Source organism: Anabrus simplex, chromosome 6 (assembly GCF_040414725.1).
Source record: "Anabrus simplex isolate iqAnaSimp1 chromosome 6, ASM4041472v1, whole genome shotgun sequence".
NCBI classification, from domain to species: domain Eukaryota; kingdom Metazoa; phylum Arthropoda; class Insecta; order Orthoptera; family Tettigoniidae; genus Anabrus; species Anabrus simplex.
The window spans coordinates 299,363,274-299,385,066 of NC_090270.1; the positions used below are offsets into that span (position 1 = coordinate 299,363,274).

The following is a 21,793-nucleotide window of genomic DNA, read 5'->3' on the forward strand; positions in this document are numbered from 1 at the left end:
GCTGTTACAAAAACATGAAAGTTTTAAAATCAGAATTCCTTGACAACACGTGCGACAACGGCATCCAATACATTATTGTAAAGAGAAAGAACAAGTGTATTCAGCAACAAGAGTCTGACCTCGCTATGACTTATACAGATAATGCAATTGTGCCGCCATGTTGTAATAAAATACCTGTTAGTTAGGGTAGCTATGGATTACAGCATGGTAGCATGGTACATGAGGTGCCGGTTGATTCATCTCGGTGAGTTATATGCATGTATGGCAAAAAAAGAATCAAATATTGAAGATTTGAGAAAATTGTGGTGCGAATAAATATGAAAAATGTCTTTGTTTCATGAAATGCCACAACACATGGTCTATAAATGGCTCCAAATTTATCAAAAATGCATTTGATAGAATAGAGCACCTTATCAGAATTCTAAAATGTCCAAGATAACCAATGCTGGGTGTCAAAATGTTTACAGTAGCCGTCCCAAATTTACATTATCTGAGTGTTGTGAAGTGACCTCTGCACTACTGGAGCTGCAGCTGAGCACATCTGCTGACTCAGTGGCAGAAAGATTTCAAACCCTTACTTATTTCAGTGTGCAGAGAGTACGTTGCTCCTGATAATGTGGTAAAGTGTGCCAGTCGTATCATCAGCTACTTAGAAGAGTCCACTGGAAAATGTTCAGAGCAAAAGAAATTACCAATTTTTTTCTCTAAACGGAACAGTTTAGTTACACTACAGTCAATATAAAATTCAGAATTTCTGACAAGGTAGGCCTAAGAAAAAAGTATACTTGCATAATTTCATTTTGTTTTGTGTATGTTCTGTTGAATAAAATTTCAATACAATGAAAATAATTTCATTGACCCCAGCATTTCATCACACCGATACTTGACTTGATACCAGGTATACAAGTTGCACCAAGCTACAACCTTTTTACTGGAGTAAAATGTTACAAAAACTTACTTTGTGACTTGCGCGCGTAGAACCTACATAAAATCTGTGGCATCATATTCTAATCTTAATTCACTTATAAATGAGAGCCATCCAGAAATTAAGTTCCCTATTTTTTTTTTAAATGACGACATAGTTACATGGAAAACTTTATTTTGACACCTGGTACAGCGATGTTGGAGCTATTTTTCAACAAAATCACCACCAGAATGAGACTCTTGTCATATCGTAGGATCAACTTTTGCATGCCGTTGTTGTAGAAGTCTGCCACCCGGGAATGGAACCTGCATGTGACATTCAATTTCAGTTATTCATCCATGTGAAAATGCTGACAGGAGGACAGGAATTTCTTGAGATGTAAGAAAAGATGAAAATCACTGGGAGCAAGATCATGATTGTACAGTGGATGATCAAACACCTCCCAGCCGAACTCGTGCAGAACAGTTGCTGAACGCTGTGCCGTACGTGGACAAGCATTGCCATGGATCAGCATAACACCAGCACTGAGCATTCCACGCCTCTTGTTTTGAATGACCTATCGCAATTTCTATAGGAACTTTATCACAGACCGAACCTCAGAGGTGGTGGGGGAAATAATACGAGCTGCCATTTCAAACCACTGCTGCTGCGCTCCTGTCACCAGGTAGGACTTGCCCGGCCGGTATATGATTGCTACATCATAAATCTGTTGCATGTGCTCATACTTCCTGGCTAAATACGTTTACAAGAAGAGAAATAGGGAAACTTAATTTCTGGGTGGCCTATGTATTTAGCACATTCAATATTTTGGAGATATATTTCTGCACTTAACAGTACCCAAAATAATTGTCATATCATCGTAATTTCCTTGAAGATAAAAGAACCCTGCTGAGTAGTACATTTGGTTTATTGCCTGTCATTGGATCTAATGGTATGTAGGATCCCTTTTTAGGGTGAACTCCTTATATTCAAACATTTCTTAAAATTTAAAGAAGTTGAAAAGTTTAACCTAAAGCAATATCAAAAGAGAGAATAAATTGTGATGTTTGTATACTGGTTTGATATCACTGGGACATGGGTAATTTATTGATAAGAATATTACCCTATTAACTTCAAGATGAAAATAAAATTATAAGTATTAATTTTAACTTATAGTTGGAAGTTAAAAGCTTTTTCCGAAGCATTCACAAAATACTTTCTTAATGCTATATTTTCATCTTGCTGAATGTTGCCCATGTGCCTTTGTACATGAACTCAACACTCATTCTCTTCTACAACTGTCTTCTTTTCTAATAACACTGGTGTTTGCACGCTGCTACAGAGCTTAGCCGCACTTCCTCCTGAAGTGACTGTAAGTACCATAGAATTAGTCTGCACACTCATCACTGATTGAGGAGTTATGAAATTTTGTACTATACCACAGGGATCCATTTTTATCACAAATTCTGTGAACCATACAGATAGCTTTAGTGGAAAAATTTCTCTTTTGGAATGAACTTAATTAAAATAGCTTGTTGAAAGTTCTCCACAAGAAAAGGCCAGAATTTAAGGAAAACTGTCTTTTTAATTAGATCTTCCATGCATATCAGGTAAATTTTGGAATTTTCAATGAATAATTTTGTTTAACCCATTCCGGTCTGGGCCAGAATACCCCTAACAAAGGTTCTGGAATGGGCATTTTCAAGGGTTTAAAAAAAAAAAAAAAGATTTCTGTACCTGTGGGAGACATGTGGGTGGGGGTTTTTTCTTTGTGCTTGTTTGAGCATCTATAAATGAAAAATGTTGTTTGTTTCATGTCAGCTAGCATTTGAGATTTTAAAATTGCTTATATATTATACCATGTTTTGTAATCATCAGATTTGTTTAAATACTGTACTCATTTACAGTTTTCTAAAATATTATTTTATTCATCCTATTTTGATCATGTAACATGTGCATTGCAATTACTACAACAATAATGAAAATGATATAAAAATAATATAATTGTTTAATAATAATAGTAATAAAAATAACAAAAATGGGAGTTCTTATAAAATTATATTTATATATTTTTAATAGTCGATAGTGGCTCGGAAGGCAATGTTAGCCGAAATACTAAGAGTAAATATGATATTGAAGGTATGTAATGTTAATTTTATGCACAAATGGAAATATTATTGAGATCCGAATATGAATTAATTTTAAAGCCTACCGCCATGTTTCTACGCATTTCATATTTGCGTGAATACATAAGAATGTCTGTTTATTAGTAAAATTTTCTGTTTCTACTAGATATGAGGGATTATGATTACATAAAATATCAAGAACATCACTTTCATCATGCACTTGTTTGTTGCAAGAAGCCATGATTTAGAACACATTGAGTGACAACATCTACTAATGCATACTTGTCCAAAATATCATAAATTCTCTGACTTAGATAATACTTCCATCTGTTGAAATATTCTTATAACTAATTCATGAATAAACATGATGTAGCCACCAGAATACGTGCATAGCTCGTTCCCGATTTTTAGTGAATTGTCGAACCTTACTATGGGCTACGCTCGCAGCATGATGTGAACGTCATTATGGCCGCTGTGAGTTATGCTCGTAGTTAGACTGGAATGAGTTAATAATGACTGGTGTTTGGTACATCCAAGGATAACAGCATATGATACATGAACTAAAATAAAGATCGATATTTTGTGCGTATTATAGACAAAGAATATCGTGTAATGTCATGGCTAACCATTGAATGACATTTTTTTTAATTTTCATTTAAGGCTGATACCTGTTTCAGTATACAATTGTGTGCAAAAAAAATATGATCCATCAATCACAAATGGCTTGCGGCATATAGGTACTGACCCTTGGAATTTGTGTCCAGAGTAAAATGGGGAAAGTAATGTAATGTTGTTTTAGATGAGGACTGCATCCCAAATATCTTTTGAAATGCGTAGAAATGAGCACTGATCACATCTTAAATCACTGTTAGGTTGTAAAACCCTTGTTTTCAGTGTCTAGGGGGTCATCAGGATCCACCAAAAAGCAAAGAACAAATTTTTCCATGAATTCAATTCTTCCTTCTCTCCTGCCATCATTCAAAAGTAAAAATGGAATTGAGTTTGAGCATAATGGCAACAGAGACTTTCACATGATAAACTTTGGTTGAAAAACTACAGTGTGTTATTTTTACCACATTTATTCTGAATGAAAATTGGAAGTTAGAGGTTTGGTTTCAATCATCATTTCAGTTGTCCTGATCAACTTATCATGGCCTGTGTTTATTGGACAACATTGTTTGTACATCCTGAATATTGGATAGTACTACAAAATTCACAATATACAAACTCCTATAATTTTTAGATGATACTGTATTTTGATTATGCACTGATGTAAAAAAAAAAAAGTATCTTTCTTCAAGTGATTAATTCACACTGTCTAGAGTCAGCAGTCTTAGTATACTAAACAAAGTATTTATGACTGCTTAGGATCAGAGAGATGTAACTACATTTTCAGCTTTTTGTAGATACTATCATGGTTTGATCCAGAAATGCATTTTTATCTTTGAATCATACCCCGTGATATGGAGTATTGTGGGTTGATGTAAGTTCTTCTGTTTCAGTTCCAAATGTGCATTTTCTGATCAAAATTATGATAGTATCTACAAAAAGCTAAAAATATAGTTACATCTATCTGATCCTAAGCAGCCAAGAGTAAATACACGGCATGAAAAATTTCAATCTCCTGAGATCAGTGATGTTGATAAAACTATGCTTATAAATGTTTGAGGTGTTATTGTCAGCTCATTGGCTTTGTTTTCTGTGAATTTCTTCCATCATTACATGTCAAACATTTTGTCTTTTCACACCCAGTTCAGGAAGAAATAAGCAGGTAGAAATAACTCAATTGTATAAGCCCCATTTGAGAATTATACAGAATTCTTCCTATAGCTAATGCCTTTCACAAAATCTGTGTTTATTGTGTAAGTTTGTGGTTTAATTTCTTAGGGTTATGTTTCAAGCATGTTAATTCTTTTCCTCCACAATGACAGGAAACAAACTCCTTAATATAGAGTCTCATCAAGTTTGATCTGAAGATTGAGACTTTTATTTTTACAATCATTAAGGGAAAATTATCAAATAATAACCAGTATAAATCTTGACTCTAGTTTTGTGGAAGCAGAATTTATGTATAAATTATTAAATGTATATGTTTTGCAGATTCCAATAATTCTCTCATGTGGTAAGACAGTTTTGATGTTTAGTTTAAAAAGCCTGATGAGGATGATCGTGGATCATATTAGTGTAGCAGTGATTAAATACGTATGTGGTCTCCAAGAGTGGTTACATCTGATCATCCAGGATTTTTTATCACACTGAAGAAGTTAACCTTCGATTTAGATGGAGAAAATGTCTATGATCGGTGCAGTGACTCATTCTTCAGTCACTGCTCATGGTACATTTTAAAAGTCTGCTACCAGGCGAGTTGGTCATGTAGTTAGGGGCGCACAGCTGTGAGTTTGCATCCGGGAGATAGTGGGTTTGAGTTCCACTGTCGGTAGCTCTGAAGATGGTTTTCCGTGGTTTCCCATTTTCACACCAGGCAAATGCTGGGGCTGTACCTTAATTAAGGCAATGACTGCTTCCTTCCCACTCCTAGGCCTTTCCTATCCCATCGTCGCCATAAGACCTATCTGTGTCAGTAAAACGTAAAACAAATTCTAAATTTAAAAGCCTGCTATGATCATTTTGTGAACTCTGACAATGACCACATTATGAAAGCAGCTGGTTGGCAAAAATAATTGAAATTCCAGAATTTAAATTTTCTCTAAATCAGTCATTCTACAATCCATTATCCTCTTCCTTCTTTGAGAGGCTGGTGTACAGTATACAATTCTTTTTTTCCTCCCAAACATTTAAGGTTTCCAGACTGAAAAAATAAATCGTACAATACAAATTCAGTAGTCTTAAGTACAATTCAGAATGAATGATAAACAATAATTCTAGTGATAAGGTAAAGAAGACAATCCTTAGTAACAAAGTACAAGAAACAAGGTAAAATATTAAAAGAAAAATACTTTTAATTATTTAATTAACCCTGGAACCGGCAAGCGGTTCACCTTCAAGCGGCAAGCATTTAGGCGAGTTTTGCAAGCAACGTTTTAAAAATTTATAAAAATGTTGTTTTTCAATTTATTTTCATGTATAACTTGTCATTTTATTCAGAAAAGGACTAAGATTACTATAGTAGGAAATTAAACTTACTAATTTAGTATCCTGAAGCAGTATGGGCGAAGTATTCAACCTACGCTAAGTATTACAAAATAATCCAAAAGTTCTGGGCAACGTATACGTAAAAAGTAACATTATATGAAGATTTTACTATATACAAAATTTGCACAATTTTATGCAGATTAAAAATATGTAGGAAGGTTTCACTACATTGAAGTATTGTAAAGTCAAATAGAACTGAAATAACACAAACACATCGCACCAAAACGTGAGTCTACTTAGTCAGATTCATCCTCGCTACCTGCGGGGCGGCTCCTGTTTCCTCCTGCTTTCATAGGCCTCCAAAATGTTTTAATTTATGGTAGTGCTGTTTATGGACACCACAATTACATCCTAGGCACCAGAAGTGGGAACGTGACTTTTCTCTGCAGTCGAACAGACATGGTACAACCGCAGTTTCTTCCCTGAGAGGCGTACCAGCTGATGTCCCATTTCTCCTGAAGGTCCAGGTGGAATGTTTTGAAGAGTTTCTTAATCTGCAAGACCTTCGACAATACTAACCATAAATTCCTCATGTTCAAGGGGTTTGTCGGTGTTCAAACTATAGAGTATATAGGCATCAAATATTACCATTACCAACAGGTTATAGAATATTTCTTTCCAGTCGAAACATTTTAGTGACATGACTTTAGAAAAATATGGAAATATTTTCGATTTTGACGTGCACCACTATTTTTCAATATTGTTATTAGGGTTCAGACCCATATTTATAACTAGAGAAATGTTATTTGATTTTTGATAGTGTAACGTCAACCCATCTTTGCAGACGGAATTCGTTTTATTTCGAATAATTTCCTGTGCGTATTTATTAGTTTCAGTCACTAAATGATTCCAGATTGCATTAGAGAAAAACAAATAGAAATATGTTAAAAGAGGACTGTTTCCCGGAGGGCAATTTCGTACACCCGCTTTTCGAATTTTTGAACTTCTCTTCCACTTTTATTTTTGGCTCTAGAAGATAAACTCTTGTCCAGTTCGGTTCTGTTTGGTCAACTGCATTACCGTAATTATGATTATCATCAGTGGCTGGTTCATTGTGTTCCACATCATCGTCAATATCAGTGTCGAAATCACTTAGCCTAGGCTCATACAACTCGCCACTACCTGACGAATTATTGTCAAAATCATCGTCAGTTCCTTCTAAAAATACGTCATTATCACCTTCGCCGTCCAGATCAAACAAACATTTACGAATTTCACTACTTCCTGACAATCCAATAATTTTTCGCCACGAAAGCTAATGCACATCGGACAACCACAGTAACCACAAGAGAATGACCACCTGCAAAGCGTTCTCGTTTTTCCACGTGTATACCGCACACTCTGTCATACTAAACTACTTCAGAATTGTGCTGTATTATAGAGTAGAGTTTTCTCTTCAACATGATGCAAGATATGTCATAAAGATGTTGAATGTCAAGGCGCTATCTCGAAATTAGTCAGCGCTGGCATAATGCATCTCGATAGCGACTCTGCCAGTTGAGTAACAGGGAAATGAGTCGCGATCGCGACGATTGCCGGTTCCAGGGTTAAGAGGGTGGTACATAGTTCATTCGCCCACATTCATTTGAACCTCATACGATTGACCGTATCTCGGTCGAGCAGTTTCGCTGGCAGCATGTAGTCTGAGGTAAGGCAGCTGGTGAGTTATCCAAGGAACAAGGAAATGCTATTTGGTCCTTGTTTCAATAACGGTGAAATCCTGACATTCACCTCCCTGAGGTAGAGAGGGGGCAACGACTGCATATAAAAATATTATTTTATATACAGGCGGCTAACGAATGAAGGGACTGATTATCTCCCAGTATAAGGAGATCCCCTATACCAAGTGCCAACAGTCTCTTTGAGAGTGGATGAGCGGGTATTGGTAAGGGCACTCTATTGTTCTGGGGACAAGAAATTGTTCCCAAAGGCGGAGGAACCGGTTTGGTCAACGGCATTAGGATGCAGAAGGCAACGGGAAACCACTGCATTAAAGATCCTGAGAGATATTCCAATAAATCCACAAGGCATGGCTGCAAGATCGGAGCTGGCCGTGTGGATCGTCTACCTCTGTTTGGAGACGACGTCTTAAGAAGAAGAAGAAGAAGTATTTGAATACTGTAAATGCACCTTGTTGGATACATTTTGGAAATAGTTTTCTTCCATGGCATTTGAGAGCTTTAAACTGTGAATCAAGATTAACTGCATGCAGTAACGGGTCTTAAAATATATTGTACCGAGCTCGATAGCTGCAGTCGCTTAAGTGCGGCCAGTATCCAGTATTCGGGAGATAGTAGGTTCGAACCCCACTGTCGGCAGCCCTGAAAATGGTTTTCCGTGGTTTCCCATTTTCACACCAGGCAAATGCTGGAGCTGTACCTTAATTAAGGCCACGGCCGCTTCCTTCCCACTCCTAGCCCTTTCCTGTCCCATCGTCGCCGTAAGACCTATCTGTGTCGGTGCGACGTAAAACAACTAGCAAAAAAAAAAAAAAAAAAAAAATATTGTGACGCCGCAAGGGTGGTCATTTCCGAAGTATGTGTTGGCGGTTAATTCAAAATCACATAATTCAAAGTCCGATTTTTGTGTCCCAACAACTTCGAATTAACGAGGTTTTACTGTAACCTGGTACTCATTTTTGGTGTAGGCTGAGTGAACCTCAGGGCCATGTGCACCTCTGGAAGTGGATATCTCGTTTCTTAAATTTGTCATTTTCTGATGCGGAATCAAACCCTCGTTTATGTGGGTGAACTGAGCATGCCTTTACCGCCTCAAACAGGCAGCCTCTTAAATACTTGTATTTGCATTTTTCTATTTCCTGGCACTAATCTTTACAACTAATGCTTTCCATCCTTTTCTGGGTCTGCCTCTCTCTCTTTCCTACAATCTTCTCATTGAAAATCTTTTTTGACTCTTTGATCATCCTCATCAAGTAACCAAAGAATTTCAGTTTGGATAAATCTATTTGACTATACAGTAAATCCAATTTTTTTCTATCTACTCCAACTCTTTTAAAATTATTTTAACTCTAAGTGCTTAACAAACAGTATGTTAATGGATACCTCACTTTTCGTTTCGGGATCACCTACCTTTACATTTACAATTTTTGGAGTTTAGTGAAATGTGAGTCTATCTGAAACCAGTATAAAAGAAAAGAGTACTGCCTAGATCAACAACAGGATGTGTGTGCTTGTTTTATTTATTTTAAAATTGCATTTGACAAGGTACAACTTCCAATACATAGAAGTCATGAAGTTTGCTGGAGTTGACAGCAAAGATATCTGCACAATCAAAAATATTTTCTGGAGAAAACAGGCCGGAGTCTGTATGGGCAGCAAGACAGGAAATGAGATAGCCATACAAAGAGGAGTTAGACAAGGTTGTGTTCTATTTCCATTGTCATTGAACTATTATTCAGACAAAGTTTTCAAAACGGCATTAGGAAATTTCCAGGGTGGCATAAAAGTAAATGGTACTGAAAATTAACATCATCACATATGTGGATGAGATGGTCATCTTATGTGATAATCTTTATGGTCTTCAACTCCTAAAAACCAAACCCCATTGTGCAACAACCATAAAGGGCCATGGTCTACCAAGTGACCACTGCTCAGATTATGAGGTGTCATGTGGTCAGCACAATGAATCCTCTCGGCCTTTATTCTTGGCTTTCTTGACGGGGGCCGCCATCTCATCATCAGATAGCTCCTCAGTTGTAATCACGTAGGCTGAGTGGACCTCGAACTAGCCCTCAGATCGAGATAAAAATCCCTGACCTGGCTGGGAATCGAATCTGAGGCCTCCGGTTAAGAGGTAGGCATGCTACCCCTACACCACGGGGGTTTTCAACTCCTGCTCCAGGTGACTACAGGGGACTAAAAATAAATGCAAACAAGGTCAAGTTTAAGATCTCCAGTAGACAAGCCAACCCTGAGGCTACCTTACAACTAAACAACTGACAAATTGAAATCATTACCACTGAATGACTTGACCCTGAAAAAGAAAGAGAAACAAAGGATAGCAATGACACAGAAAACATTTACAAAACTGATATTTCTTTTGTAATAACCACCTAAATTTATAACTTAGGCAAAGAATGGTCAAGTGCAATATAGGGCCAGTCTTCCTGTGTGGTGTTGATACATGGACCCTTAAAATACTACTTCCTGAACTTTCGCTATGTATATTTAAAAGTTTCAGAAGTGTACCAGTCGTAAAATTACATGACATTCCTGCTATTCTAATATCCTAAGAATCCCTCAAACTAGTTTATCTTTCAACCAATAGGCTTCACGCTTTTGACATTCACAAGACATGGCAGTGAAACACAAGGCCTCTTACTTAACACTCAGTGGGAGGTGCACGAATAGCTGGTAATCTACAGTTAATACATTTGCTTATGATGTCCTAGCCCCCACATGAAGCAACTAAAGAGGTTCCATACTGACTGTGGTGGTATTTGAAGGTGCTCAAATACAACAGTCTCATGTCAGTAGATTTACTGGCAGTAAAAGAACTCCTGCGGGACAAAATTCCAGCACTTCAGCGTCTCTGAAAACCAAAAAGTAGTTAGTAGGACGTAATGCCAATAACATTATTATTATTACTACTAAAGAGAAAATAAAAATTATCTTTATATAAAAACATTTTTAGTCAGTTATGAATGCTCATACATCTCTTACAAAACCAACGAAATTTTCCCATTCAGGTTCGCTTCGTTATGGACGAAGGCACGACTCTGTCAGACTTACTGGAACTAAACTTACATGAATGTGAAGAGGAAGTTAAGAATATAGTTGACAAAGGTAAGGTTCCATATCAATTTTGTTATGTACGCTATTTGTGTAATTAAAGTTTTCAGTCAGTGGCATCTCGGAGAAGTTTTATTTTAGTAACCTAAATGAAGATGAAGATAGGAAAAGCTGAGGGAGTGGATGAAGTGGCCATTGAAATAATCAAGGCTGCAGGACCAACGAGACTCCTGTGAACTAATAGAATACTCAAATATGCATGTTGAGTCTTGGTCTGATAATATCCTTCATGCAGGGTATAACATCTAGGATATTCACTTATTTTAGTCTTTTTTATTGATGAATCCATTTCAAATATTAACTGACCAAGATAAACTTAATTTTTAATAGTGAGAATCAAAATACTATATAATACAAACACACAAACAATATATTTCAATTCTTTAATAATAATAATAATAATAATAATAATAATAATAATAATAATACTTTATTAATGGTATTAGCATTTTATTGGTATATTAGAAAGCCTGGGTTACAACTAATGAGATTTAAAAATCACTTTTTGTTTAAGTGTTTGTTGTTTGCTTGTGGTGCTTCTTTATTCTTAAAGCAGTGGTCCTCAAAGTGGGGGGGCACAGAGAGTGATAAAGTGGGGGCACTGGCTCTGATTGAAATATTTATATTTAAAATTCTGTAAGAAATACTGCTATCCTCAGATTCTCACATCCATTGACCTAGGCAGGAAGCACTTCCTCTGCCATTCAAGACTAATAAACTCGTACTTTTGCTGTCTTATTTCTCAAGATCCTGCCCAGCATGTATTCTGAGAAAACGTGCGAGTAACATTTCCCCCACAGCACCCTTTCACCCGTCACCTGCAGCGGTATCACCTTACCAAACACACAACAACAACAACAACTAATTACAATAAACCGCTTGACAATGTGACCGCCACTTCCTTACATGATTAGATTCTTCTATTTCTGCCATTGTCAATTCAATTTCAGCCAGGCCTTTGCAGTCAGTTCAAAGACAATGAGTGAACACATGAATTCTAGTGCATGTTTAGTGGAAGTGATTAACCCAATTTACAATAAACTGTTACAAGTATCGCCATACCCACGGATAAGTGGCTTATTAGCAGTGGTAAAAAGAGACCCCATGGAAGTGATTTATCGAGTGTTTGCCCTTCTTCGAAAATATTCCGTCCTAATAAAGAACAAGATTCAAATATAATCAAAGTACATTGTTCTTCCACTTCTACTTCTGCTCCCATCAGCAATGTTAATTCTACTCCCAAAAGCAAAGTGCATAAATATCAAGATTATTATCTGTCATTAGACTTTACCAGCATTATTTTGAACAATCAGGAACAACCTCAATGCATTCTTTGTTTCGATATTTTAGCTGACAACAGTTTGAATCCTGTGAAACTTAAGAGACATTTGCAGACAAAACATCCAGATTGTGTAAGTAAACCTATAGAATATTTTAAGCGCCATGAGCAACATCTAAAGAGGAAATGTCACATTCCTTGTAAAGCACCTAACAGTTCCTAAAAAAAGTGCTGAGAGCATCCTTCGAGATATCCTATTTAATTGCAAAATCCAAATCACCACATACCATTGGTGAGAAATTACTTCTTCCTGCAGCCGTGAAGATGTGCGCGATCATGCATGGAGAAAAGTTTGGCGAGTGTCTGAAGTCTATACCGCTCTCAGATGACACAGTGGCTCATCGTATTGATGTAATAGCCTCTGACATTAAACATCACTTGCTACCGCATCTTCATAATAGTCCAAAATTTGCCCTGTAACTTGATGGCAGTATTGATATCATAAATAGTTCCCAGCTTGTTGATTTTGTACGCTACTGTCATGAAAATGAAATACACAAGGATTTTCTATTTTGTAAAGCTCTGGAAGGGAGAACTACAAGCAAAGATATTTTCTCTCTTGTGAATTCCTTTTTCATTGACAACAGTCTATCATGGACAAATTGTGTTGGTGTATGTACCAATGGGGCGGCAGCATTTACTGGAACTAAAAAGGGGTTCAGAGCAAGAGTGAGTGCTGTTACTAATTCTGTAAAATTCACACATTGCATGATACACAGGGAGGCATTGGCTTCGAAATTATTACAACCAGAAGTCAATAAGTGCTGAACGATGCAATCAGTGTTGTAAATTTTGTGAAAGCAAGAGCTTTAAACAGTAGACTATTTTCCATTTTTTGCGAGGAGATGGGATCCACACATTATTAGCTTCTATTGCACACAGAGGTACGTTGGTTGTCTCGTGGTCGAATCCTTCGTCGCATTGTGGAGCTGAAGAATGAACTTCTGTCTTTTCCTATTGGACACCAATCCTATACTCACAACTCCGTTTCTGGATGAAAAATGGCTTTTAATACTGTGCTACCTGGTTGATGTATTTGAGAAACTGACTAATCTTAATGTTACATGTTATAAACCTCATTTTAGGTCCGTATTGAAAATTTAACAGTTCAACAATGATAAAGGTGTTTTAATTTATTCCACCTATTCAATACTTATATTATATTATATTATATTATATTATATTATATTATATTATATTATATTATATTATATTATATTATATTATATTATATTATATTATATTATATTCAACAATGATAAAGGTGTTTTAATTTATTCCACCTATTCAATACTTATATTATATTATATTATATTATATTATATTATATTATATTATATTATATTATATTATATTATATTATACATGTAAGTATTGAATAGGTGGAATAAATTAAAACACCTTTATCATTGTTGAACTAATCTTAATGTGTCGCTTCAAGGATGAAATAGGTCTTTCTAAGTGAGAAAGTGCTTGCGTTTAAGGGAAAACTTGAACTTTGGAAAACCCAAATTGACAAAGGTAACTGTGAGATGTTTTCTTGTCTGAATGAATTCCTGGGGGAAAATAAGTTAGATTTTGGTAAAATTAGTGGAATTGCCGTGGCACACCTCGAAAATCTTCATTAGCAATTCGAGGATATATTTCCAGAACCTTCAGCTGAATATGACTGAATTTGTAGTCCACTCAATATCAACGTAACAGCCCACTTGTCAACGGTAGAACAGGAGGAGCTAATAGAACTCTCAAGTGACAGAACCCTTCAAAATGAATTTAAGTCGAAGTCTCTTGAAAATTTTTGGGTCCAGATTCGGAATAAATATCCCAATTTATCAAGAAAAGCAATGGACGCGTTATTACCCTTTGCTTCAACTTACTTGTGTGAGTCAATATTTTCCACAATGGCATCCATTAGATGAAGCATTGGTCTTAACTGCAGCTGGAAGGGGATCTGTGGGTTTCTGTTTCAAATATCCAGCTAAGGCTTACCAATCACTCTAACCCAGTAAGTGTCAGAGAATTACCGAATTCTGAACCATGTACCTTTTTATTCTTCTGTTTTACTTTTTTTGTGGTGAAGATTTAAAACATAAGATTTTTCAAATTCACAGTTAAATATTGAAAATTATGTATATTATTTCTACTGTCATTTATAAGTCATAAGCTTTCAAATATGAAAAGCATTCTAAATTAACTAAAGGCAACACAGGTGCCACAGCTAAAGAACTAATTAGTGAAATAAACAAAATCTGTTCAATTCCAGTAACTGCACATGCAACTGTTGTTTTTTATAAGTACGGTAAGTAGTAATAGTTAACTTTAAACACCTTGGACTAAAAAGCATGAAGTTTTTTTACAAAAAGTTGTCGAACTCTGATGTGCTCTAAGAATAGTAAATTGTGTTTTATATTATTATTGTTATTATTATTATTATAACTGGTAGGTGCAGTAATTAGACAGAAGCAAATACTGTAGATTTTGTGATCCGTTTTTGTGCAAAGCAGCCAATGAGAACTGCTAAGAAAGTAAAGAAGAATGGGAGGGCACTAGATGTTTCATGTTTCAGAAGGGGGGCGTGACAGAAAAAGTTTGAGAACCCCTGCTTAATGGCTTGAATAACCTTAAATATATTTTGGAAATAATTAACTCACTTGAACTCAGCTTTTTGCAATTTAGGAACACAGTTAAATTTAATGAATATTTAATTTATATGCCAAGGTGGATGTAAATCACAAACAGTTGAGGAGCACAGGTCCTCATTTCCTTGCTATTCCCACAATTCCTCCAAATTTCCACAATTGAAGATTTTGAAAACAAGGCTATGCAAACATTCACTGATGAAAGAATTGGGATGCTGATTTATTTTTAATTTTTTTTTCCCAAAGTAAGTTAAGGTAATGGACACCACTTTGAATGTTTATTTTGCACAATTTTTAATTTATATTTTCTAACTCCAAACAAATTTAAGGTCATGAGATGCCGCTGCTAAATATAGTGATTCTCACGTATAAGTTGGCTGGTCGGCACACCATGGCAGAGTGACAACTCTGTGCACCTTGCAACCTTGGCTTACTTTTTTCTTTCCTCAGTTTCACCAAAGTATGTGTCAAGTTCAGAAGTAATTTGAGGTGTTTGGATTGTGTATTATATGGTAATAATACCATTAGATCAGTACATATTACAGCAATGGATTTTTATGCATGATTCATATGAGGTTTCATCAATTCATGGGAAAGTTTAATGGCACTTTTTAACAGAATTTCAAGATGTACGACTCCAAGCAGAGAAGCCATGTGAAAACTTATAAATAAATTTAGGGAAACAGATTCGATCATCAATAAGAAATAAAGGGCAATGCAGCCCATGCTTAATGAGGAGAAAGTAGCTGGAGAATGTAGTTGGAGAATGATTGCAACTTTCTCCTCAAACATCTCTGTGACAGCTATCACAGGAAATTGCAATTTCAAGGAGTACGCATGGCAAGCTACAAAACTCTTAAAACTGAAATTTTGAGTAAAGGTAAAATGATGGACATTACTTTGAAATTGTATTTTGCACATAATTACTTTTTTTTTAACTAGCCCCAGACTGGTTGCGAGATGCCATTGTTGAATACAGTTATGCTTGTATTACATCATGTCCTTACTTTGAGGCTGTTGAGTTTTTGCAAAGAAAATATGCAATTACGCTGAGTATTATAAACCTTAGTAGACTATTAATTCAATCATGTTGTACAAAAAAAAAAGCACAAGAGTTATCATGTTTTCTTTTTCAGATAGTTTTTAAGTTTACTTATTATTCATAAATTAGTTTCAGCAGACCCTAACAGTTACAAATTGACTTAGTCGAAAATGAAAAGACATGGCTTCAAATATCACTGAAAAAATTAAAATGAACAGAAACACACATATACATTGCAATATCTTTTTCATGGAAAGTGAGTGATGTAATATGTTTACTTCCTGTTATTGCAGCTGTAAAGGAAATGTCTATGGAGAAGATCTTGAGGGAGCTACATGTCACTTGGTCAAAAATGGAGTTTGAACAGGAACTTCACGTCCGAACTGGTTGCACCCTTTTGCGTGCCAGTGAGGAGCTTATAGAAACTCTGGAAGACAACCAGGTTCTGAACTAACTCATCTTGAGTAAATTATTTTTTTAATGTATCTTTGAATATTGAATTTTCATGACCACATTGTAATCAAAATATTCATTGATTTGACCCACAGCGGGCAGCTTGCACGCACTCTCCAGTGTGATGGCAGTGGTGCCAGATCTGTAGCTTAGATCCTTTCGTAGGCCACCATAGCTCAATGGTAGAGCAACCGACACAAAATCAGGAGGTTGTGGGTTCGGATCCCACTGGTGTCCGGCTGGCCATTTTTATTCTATATTTAACATCTCTTCGACATATATTATATATACTGGACACGACCTAATAGGTTGAAAGTTTATTTCTATTACAATGCGCTCGTGAAAATTCAGTATTCATTGACTTGGCCCAAAACGGGCAACTTGCACGTACTCTACAGTGTCATAGCAGCAGTGCCAGACCTGTAGCTTGGATCCTTTCCAACAGAACAAATATGACGTAGGCCACCATAGCTCAATGGTAGAGCAACCGATGCAAAATCAGGAGGTTATGTGTTCGGATCCCATGGGTGTCCAGCCGACCATTTTTGTTCTATACATAACATCTCTTCGACATCTTCCATATGTTCTGCACACGACCTAATAGGTTGAAAGTTTATTAGGTTTAACAAAACTGTTAAATGTAGACAGATGTAGAAAGTTTAGTATCTAAGACAAGTTTCTGATTAAATTGCCATGTAGTATGAAGGTACTTTGATTTTAAATGTGCAAGTAATTTCATTATCATTACTATAACATACTCGCAGGAGTATTAATGTAGACCTCACAACTGTCTGTTGTCTGTAAAGGCGAGTGAGGGAAGGTCACTAAATTTTAACATTAACAGCCACTCCACTTGTCACATGACCGTAACGCAAAAATATGCACAGAACTCTAATTGAATCGATTATTTGAGAAACTGTCCATTTTCAGACAAAATAGGTTTAATGCATATATGTTAAAATTATATGTATTCCCATCTTTCAGAGAAAACCCGTACATGTCCGTCTCATTATAAGGGACTGGGACCTTGAAAATTTTCCCTAGCCTACTGTAAATAGGTAGGACATATCTGGGGAATGTGAATAATGAGCATGACAAGACATTCTTCTTGGTGTTATTTTTAACAAGGAGGATGTCTCTGAGTAACTGTAATAAGTGATATTGTTAAGACGGACAATGTTGTAAAATGTTCTGAATTTTGACTGCAGGCCTACTGTTGTTGCGTGAAGGGAAATTTAAAGATAAAATTTAATTATGTAATTAAAGTATGTAGTACGCTTAAATGTTTTTTAGCCTTAAATAACCTCATTTTATAATGTTTTTGCTAGCAAGAGTTTATTTATTTGAGAAATCACACATGTCCAGTAACTTTCAGTTCCCATATCCCTCCTTTTTAAACTTATTCTTTTTCCAAAAATGATCAACATTATTATAAAAGATCTGATAAATTATTGTTTTAAAAACCCAGACACAAATTCCAAACATTAGAAGCTCCAAGCAGTTTTTTTCTCTTTTCTCAAAACTAATAGTAGTGGACATATGTACTTTTTTTTTTCAAATAACTAATTCAGTTGGAGTGTGATGATATGATATGTATGTATGTTGGGTATACAGCCCGAAGGCTGGTTGGATCCTCAACAGTTTCACCATTACCTGTTATAGATGGTCTAGGTGTCACTGAAGAGGTGAACTAGGGAAATGAGGAGTGAGGTAGTTTCCCGTTGCTTTCCTCACTGAGCCAGAAGTTGCTATTGCACATCAGTCTGCCAAGCCCGCTGAAATGCGTGCACCAACCGACCCTATGAGCAGGGACTGGCTGCATAAGGAATGGCATTACTAGCGTCACTCATACCTCAGCCACTTTCATATTGTCAAAGCCAAGAATAAGACTGAGACAGGTCAATGATAATGAAGTTAAAAATATGTGCTCAGAGCTTACGGAATCACCAAGTGAGTTGGCTTCACAGTTTGGGTCACATAGCTGTGAGCTCACATTCAGGAGGTGGTGGGTTTGAACTCTACTGTCGGCAGTCCTGAAGATGGTTTTCCTGGTTTCCCATTTTCACATGAGGCAATGCTAGAGATGCTGTACCTTAATTAAGGTCACGGTTGTTTCCTTCCTGGTAACAGCCCTGTTTTGTTCTGTTGTCACAGTAAGACCTGTCTGTCTTGGTATGGCATAAAACAAATAGCCAAAAAAAAAAAAAAAAAAGGTTGTTGGATCTTGATGAAATTAATGCAAGTTATATAAACAGAAAGGATGTGTTAGCAATTTAGAAAGATTAAATAAATATAACACATGATTACAGGTGCAAATAAAACATAAAATATGTATATTATTGTTGTGTTAAAATTCATTCACATGGAGCTGTATATTGAAACACAGCTGCCTTGCAACTGCGCCACTCAGCTATCATGCTTTCTGAGTACTCATTAACTCTCGTATGTGCTGCTTTAAAGTATAGACCCTAACAATTGTTCTGAGAGTTTTCTGTTGCTTGATTATTATTTTTCCATATATTCTCTGAATGTGAAACCTTTTAAATTGTTGAATCTTGTTCTCTTAAATCATTCAATGTACTCTGTTATTTAAAATAGTCTATCATTTCATTCCTACAAACAATAAGAGAGTGTTGTTTATTTTTCTAGGTGCAGTTACAAAACCTGATAACTTCCAAGTTCATTGCTCATTTTCTTGGTGAAGTTTCGGCATGGCAGATGAAACTGTCTCAAGCAGACCAAGTTATCACCGTTTGGTTTGAGGTGCAACGCACATGGATGCACCTTGAATCCATTTTCATGAGCTCAGAAGATATTAGGAAACAACTGCCTGAAGATTCAGCTAGGTTTGATCGCATTGATACTGAATTCCGAGTAAGTGGGTCATAAATTATTATTAACTACAGCAGGATGCCTTTGATAGTATCAACAGGATTTACCATTCAAATCTATTGGGCAAGATATGGGAAGTTGTTGCCATATCATCGAGCAAATTGCCCATGCAGCCCAGGTTGGGTAGCTGAAGACTTACATTTGATTTGAACTGCACTGTTAGTTGCCCTGAAGGTGATTTCCCCACAGTTTCCCATTTTCACACCAAAAATACTGAGTCTGTTCCTGTCTGTACCCAAGTCTTCCATAAGAACATCCAGTATAGATTCACTGTCTAAATTTTGTACACTTAAATTAAACATGCTAAATATTCACAAGAATGACACAAACTAGCCTGCCTCTCAAACACACTCTCTTCCTGTCCGCATACACATACTTTCCTGCTCATTTCACAGCTGAGAGTGAACGATGACGCAGCCTCAGTTTATGTAGGAACACAGCTGTATTCTCAATGCCTTGAAAGAAGAGCTCTCGACTTACGCTCATAACCAGTATATTTTATGCTCATAGAAGCATTCAACAGTATTTTTGTGAGGCATAGCTCACTGAAACGGCTGCTACTGATTTTAGCTACATAGAAATCATGCATCCGTAGATTCTCCAAGTACCGTCAGCAGTAATGAAATAATGCGCCCACAGTTTCTATGGGTGACGTCTCCAGTGTGTTAAAAATGATAACAATCCTTAGCAGAATGGTCTGCATAGTCAGTTCAGAGGGTCCCATGTGCGATTTCTCACCTGATCAGGGATTTTGGTCATAGTTGATTAATTTCTCTGCCTCAGGAATATGATGTTTTGTGTGTCGTAATTCTCACCTCTACATACATACTATCATCCACCGTGGAAACTTGTAATGGTGAATACAGTCTTCCACATATGGTTGGCATCAGGAAGGGCACTGACCTGTAAAACAGGGCCAAATCCCACATGCAATGACTTTATATAATGTAACAAAAGCTTTTCACTCTGTCAAACACACATCAATTACAATATAAATTATAACACTATATACATACCTGTAAAATTACACACTATTGTACAAAGAATGACATGTCTCGTTCTACGAGAACATCCTCAGATGCTATCAAATCACTTAAAACATGCTTATATATGTACAGTATTGTTTACGTTGTCGATGATAGAGAGTTTAGTGATAACGTGAACCAGTAATGACAATAGTGTTTGATGACAATGGACTTAGCATCGGCAGTCTAGATAAGTACGCAAGTTTTTCATTATATTAATACTTTGTCATACGTACGACATTGTAACTGGTGTAAAACCTTCAAGTATTATGTTTAATATATTTTAATTATCTTTTATTACATGTTAAATATGACTAATACAGGGTTTCCCTGTAAATATGTATTATAAAATTTTTATAACCTCAAATATGTACTGTGTATAAGTTGAACCTCAAAATCTATATAGTCGAAAGCGGTAGAACTCTATAATGTTCGTATATTCAATTTATTCTACTATAATTTGGTATATACGAAGGGTTCTGGAAACTTACTGTCAGGTTTATTATCCAGATAATGTAGAGACATTAGGAATGTTGGAGAAAATTCCATGTGTATTGGTAAACAGTAAGGAAAGTTCTAGCTGGATCCATTACTGGAGTACTCCATTCAACTAGCTGGTCGATCGATGTTTCGAGTGTGTTCCATTAGAGTGTTGTAAGAACCCTTCCAGAAATCGATAATTCTAGACGGTCGGTCGAACACTATATATATCGAGCTGTCAGTCAGTGAGTTAGTCAGGTGATGGACTGCGAGTGACTGTTGGGCTCCGAGGTGGAGTTGGTGAGTTCAAGAGAGCGTATGTTATAGTGCACGAGTCAGTGTTGTTGATATCTGTATTTTTCAGAATCAACTTCAGGGTACTCCGCTATTAAGTGTTGTAGTGTCACATGCTACTGCATGTAATTGTGTGTTGTGACTTACAGTGACAATAAAGTAATTTACACAAGGAAGTGAACGTGTTGTCTTGTGGTATTTATTTCCATCAAATAAAATCACATTTGAAAACAATAACTTGTAAATATATTTATTTTTTGTCATTACTGGTTCATATTATCACTAAACTCTCTATCATTGACAACATACACAATTCTGTACATATATAAGCATGTTTTAAGTTATTTCATAGAATCTGAGGACGTTCTCGTAGAACGAGACATGTCATTCTTTGTACAATAGTGTGTATTTTTACAGGTATGTTTATAGTGTTATAATTTATATAGTAATTGTTGTGTGTTTGACAGGCTGAAAAGCTTTTGTTACAATTAACTAAGTAGACACTGAAAAATATGGCTTCATTCTTAAAAAATTATATAATTGGGAAAAGGCTAAAAAGAAGATGAGGAAAATAAATGATTATGCATGATAATAGAAACATCCTTCTTTCCCCTTATCCAGCTCTTGCCGGCCGG

At 36.1% G+C, this 21,793-nt stretch overlaps 1 protein-coding gene across 1 annotated transcript in view; it reads left to right on the forward strand.

The window, feature by feature from the left end:
• Positions 1-21,793, forward strand: part of Dhc93AB (Dynein heavy chain at 93AB) — a 780,004-nt gene that overhangs the window by 440,423 nt on the left and 317,788 nt on the right. Inside the window, exons 27-30 of the mRNA XM_068228295.1 lie at positions 2,247-2,276; positions 10,892-10,988; positions 16,308-16,456; positions 19,117-19,341. Of these exons, the coding sequence (XP_068084396.1) occupies positions 2,247-2,276; positions 10,892-10,988; positions 16,308-16,456; positions 19,117-19,341 (501 nt within the window). The remainder of the gene's footprint in view (positions 1-2,246; positions 2,277-10,891; positions 10,989-16,307; positions 16,457-19,116; positions 19,342-21,793) is intronic.